The sequence below is a fragment of the Arachis ipaensis genome, chromosome B07, assembly GCF_000816755.2.
Source record: "Arachis ipaensis cultivar K30076 chromosome B07, Araip1.1, whole genome shotgun sequence".
Lineage (NCBI taxonomy): Eukaryota > Viridiplantae > Streptophyta > Magnoliopsida > Fabales > Fabaceae > Arachis > Arachis ipaensis.
The window spans coordinates 21,919,626-21,924,483 of record NC_029791.2 but is presented as its reverse complement, the minus strand read 5'-3'; the positions used below and the strand labels follow the sequence as shown (position 1 = coordinate 21,924,483).

The 4,858-nt window shown below is 35.5% G+C and overlaps 1 protein-coding gene across 1 annotated transcript in view; it reads left to right on the top strand.

The window, feature by feature from the left end:
* The window catches only part of LOC107606899 (pentatricopeptide repeat-containing protein At5g39710-like), a 2,056-nt gene extending 217 nt beyond the window's left edge, over positions 1-1,839 (top strand). The window contains exon 2 of the mRNA XM_016308902.1: positions 1,179-1,839. Coding sequence (XP_016164388.1) covers positions 1,179-1,839 — 661 coding nt within the window. The remainder of the gene's footprint in view (positions 1-1,178) is intronic.

Genomic DNA, 4,858 nt, shown 5'->3' with positions numbered 1-4,858 from the left:
TTTCAGCCATCTATTCAAAAATTCAATGGCCATGATTTATAGAGAATCTTAGACCACCAAGAACCTAAATATACTTTTTCCATTGAAGAAAGCTCCTTGTACAAAATAAACTTTCAATTAAAGTTGATTGTGCTACCACATATAGCAATTATGCTAAGAAAAAATAGATTTTTTTTACTTGATATTTTTCTAAGTTCATTTGATATCAATATTTTAGGAGTTTAGATATATAAATAATGGCCTTCATAATTCAATAACCTCTTAGATTTAGTTATTATTATTACGGTTTCTACATTACCTCGATGTAAGTATCATGGAATAATAATTAAATAATATTATTTTTTATAATATTTTAATATTAATAAATAAAAGAATTAAATCTCATAGTAGTTCCTGAACTTACATTTGAGTCTCAAAGTGATCCCTAAAGTTAATAATTACTCAAATTCGTTCCTGAAATTATTCTCCGGGACTCATAGTAGTCCCTAAAATAATTTCCGTCAATCCTTACCATTGAAAAAAATCAAAATGATATCGTTTTGTATTTAAAAAAAAAAAACCCTTTTGAGTCCCTTTCCCCAACTCTACTCTCTCACACTAAGCACTCAACAGTCAACACTACGCTCTCATTCAACACTACTTTGAGTAATTATTAATTTGAAGATTATATGATAGTCCGTGTAGAAGTTTCTTGGTACCTTGATCATTTAGCAGGGTAATGCAATACTAGAATTTAAGAGTTAACTGAAATAGGGTTCATACTTCATGTTCATAATTGATGTTCCGATGGCTGAGACAGTAAGAAAAGCCACAACTCAACCATCTTCAAATGTTTCTTCCGTCGTAGCTTCCATTATATCACTGATTCAAACCATAAACCCCCAAAACCCAAATGCCTGTGAAGCAATGAAACCATTCTCCCCTTACCTCACTCAACCATTGGTCATCCAAGTCGTCAAGAACTTACACAGTCCCAACCACGCATTATTCTTCTTCAACTGGGCCTCCAACCCCAACAACTACTCTCACACGCGCCACTATTAGGCCGACAAAACCGACTCACTTCTCTCTCACTCTCTCTTCTCGACTGCCCACCACCTCCTCCAACGCTCCAACAATCTCTCCGACTCCTTCATTTTCAAATTCATCATTGCTCTCGGCAATTGTGGCGATATTAGGGGTGCCATTCACTGGTTCCACAAAGCCAAGAGCTTTTCACATGGCCGATGCTTGTTATCCTGGAACGCCGTCTTGGGTGTTCTTGTAAGAGCCAATCGGATCAATTTGTCAAAATCTATCTTTGACCAAGTTGTGGAAGAGAGTGTGTTTGAGCTCGACGTGTTCACTTATACCACCATGATTAGGGACTTCTGCAAAATAGGCATGGTCCACAGTGCACTCAAGGTGTTCGATGAAATGCGCTGTGCGCCCAATTCAATTACTTACAACACTTTGATTCACGGGTTTTGCAAGAACGGTGATTTAGAGGGTGCCAAGAGGGTTTTTGATAGAATGGTGGAAGTAGGAGATCAGAATTGCAAGCCGGATGTGGTGACTTATACTACTTTGATTGATGGATATTCAAAGAAAGGTGAGTTCTGCGAAGCTTTGGAGTGTATGGAGGAGATAGTAAAACAGGGTTGTCATCCAAATGTGTTGACTTACAATGCGTTGATTGAAGGCCTTTGCATGGGTGGGAATGTGGACGAGGCCATGAAGATGATGACTAGGATGCGATTGAATGGTTTAGAAGACAATGTTACCACAAACACTAGCATCATGAAGGGTTTTGCATTGTGGGGAGGTCTAAAGAAGCTATCATGCATACGAAGGAAATGAATAGTTGTTTCAGTCCTCTCTAATAGCAAGGATAGACGAATATTATTTTAGTGATTACTATGAGTTTCGGAGGGCAATTTCGAAGACAAATTTGAATAATTATTAACTTCAGGGATTACTTTGAGACTCGAGTGTAAGTTCAGGAACTACTTTAAAATTTAACTCTAAATAAAATTATCTTTTAATATATATTTGATTTTTTTTGTATTATTTATTAATTATATATTTTAAATAATATTTTATTTTTTTGATTAATAAAAATATTATAAGACATTGACTTTTAAAAAAGATTAAAAACATTTAAAGGGATTGTTTTAGAACTTAAAAAATTTTTCAGGAATTATTTTGAGATTTTTTAAATTCTTCAGGGATTATTTTGTACTTCATTTTAGAGACTGATTTGTCCAGTTTACATACGTGAATACTTAACGGTTACGTATGCAAGTTAACGTTCTAAGTTAGCAGTCATTATTAGTGACTAACGGAGAAAGACTGTATTATCTAATAAGCAGGAAAAAAACATAAATAATGAGAACAAGAAAACAACAGAACCTAAAATATTCTAACAATATTTGCTAACTATCAGTGTTGCCATAAGAAATCGTGAAAGAAAATGACAGCGATACAAGAGAATCGAGGAAATGGTTATGCTTACATCAGATATGGAGACACCAGTTCGGAGGCTTTGGGTAGCGGACCTGGGAGCACAGAATAAGCTGAGGAGAGCCAAGGGATGGCAGGAGGAGCCGCCATCTGCAGCGGAGATTGGTGGTGAGGGTGGTGGAGAGGTGGCAGGAATCAAGGCAAGAAGGACAACCAGAAGTCGTTTAAGTTGACCCTAAAGTTTAACATATATACCAAATTCAACATAAAAAGGGAAGACATTATGTAGACAAGGTCGAAGCCCCTAACAAGGTCGAAGCCCTAAACAAGGTCGAAGCTTATCAAGACCAGAGATATGTAGACAAGTCAAAATATTGCACTTTCCACAAGAAATATGAAAACACCACAGATGGTTGCGTCATAGCAAAAGATCTCTTGAAAAAACTAACTCAGCAAGGCCTCCTAGACAAATACATTAACAGACATGGACAAAAAAAAATACAGCACAACTTGGTGAACCATCAAAGACAAATGACAACCATAAAGATAAGAAAAAAAAGGTAACTAAAAATTCTACACAACCATATAGTATTATTAATTGCATTTTTGGTGGCTTTGCAGGTGGAGGCAGTAGGAACTCTACCAAGAAGAGGTCGTATAAGGGCCATGATGTTGGTGACTAGGTCTGAGCAGATCTCAACCACCAAACTAGTTGTTCCAGAAATCACTTTTCAGCCACTAGACCTCAAAGTAGTGGATAAAAATCTAGACGACCCCGTTGTCATATCAATCTAAGTGGGAGACCTATTGGTACAAAGAGTCCTTCCAGATCTAGGAAATAGCACATATGTATTGTTCTATTTCACATACCAAAACATAAAGTTAAGTGATAAAATATTGTAGCCATCACAAGTGAACTTTTAGGTTTCTCAGGTGAACATGTTCTAATATTTGGCTGTGTATGATTACAAACAACATTAAGGCAGTATTTGTTTGCTGTCTATGGCTACCAGAGATATGGATACGGCGACACACTTACAATGTTTGTTTTATAAGACAGAAATTTATAAAGGACACATTTACACACTAGAGACATGTAATTTGTGTCTCTTTAAAATAGTGAAACATGAATTTTTGAAGGTAGACACAGATCCATACTAAGTTTTTGGACAATTTTATCCTTAATTAATTCATAAAATTCTTAAATCTATCCTCGTTCCTAATTCATCCCTTCCCACTTCTACACTCTCATCTCCTTCATCTTTTATCTATCCTAGAACCACTTCATCTTTCTAAATCCACGCTCTACAAGAAATCGTCACCGCTCCTCTGCCAAAATCACTGCCGCTCCTCTTTTAAAATTGTTGCCGCCGCCTCCGCCACCGCTGCCTCTCCCAAAATCGTAGAACTGCTGCTGCCCTCATCTCTGCCAAAATCTCCTTTGTCGCTGTCTCTGCAAGAACTGCCACTGTTTTTCCTAGAATCAGAGAACTGCTGCTGCTGCTTCTGCCAGAATTTTTGCTGCCGCCTCTGCCAGAATCACCTCCACCATTGCATCATTCTAGATCTGCCTTTCTACTTTCATCTCTATTCTGAACTGCATCTCTTCCCTTTTTTTTAACAAAAAATGAAAATTATATATTTAATCTTTATTTAATTGAATCTTGATTAATTTTTGTTAGATCTTGTGTTGTTTTGTTTTTTATTGAATTTTTTTATTAGTTTAAGAGTTGTTAATGGTAACAAAGAAGTAGTGGTGGTGATTCTTTAAATGGTGGTAAAAGGATAGTGGTTGTATTTTGTGATAAGGGCAACATTGACATTTTCATAAGATTGTAATTTATTGTTCTGTGTCTATACTTGGTTACCAAACTGTATGTTTCATAGGTCTTGAGAAATGGGGTTTGTATCAAGACATTCTTTTTAAACTTGAAGTGTGTTATTCTACTGGTAGGAGATTTTTTTATTTAGTCTCTTGCAGCAGTAGAAGATTAAAAATGAAAGAGTAGAGAAAATGACACCAGCATGTACCTAGTTCGACTTCAAAGTGCAATAAGATCTACATTCAGTTTCCATCACAATAATAGTGAAATTTCACTATATCAGTTGCCAAGATTATAAACACCAATTTGGAGACTAAGACAAAGACAAACGAACCAAACATGTTCTACACTAAGACAAACAAAGATACAATTCCGAACATCACAAACAAACTCCAAGACAAACCAAAATGCCAAGACCAACCAAAAATCAATAACAAAGACTCAAACATAATCTGAAACAATTTTAGGTTTTTTCTTAGTTTATGCCTTTTTTTTTTCATAGTTTATACCTTTTCACTTATACATTTTTTATTGTTATCATTTTAGAGTAATAAATAACTATAATATACAATCAATGCAATTATAGACATAAT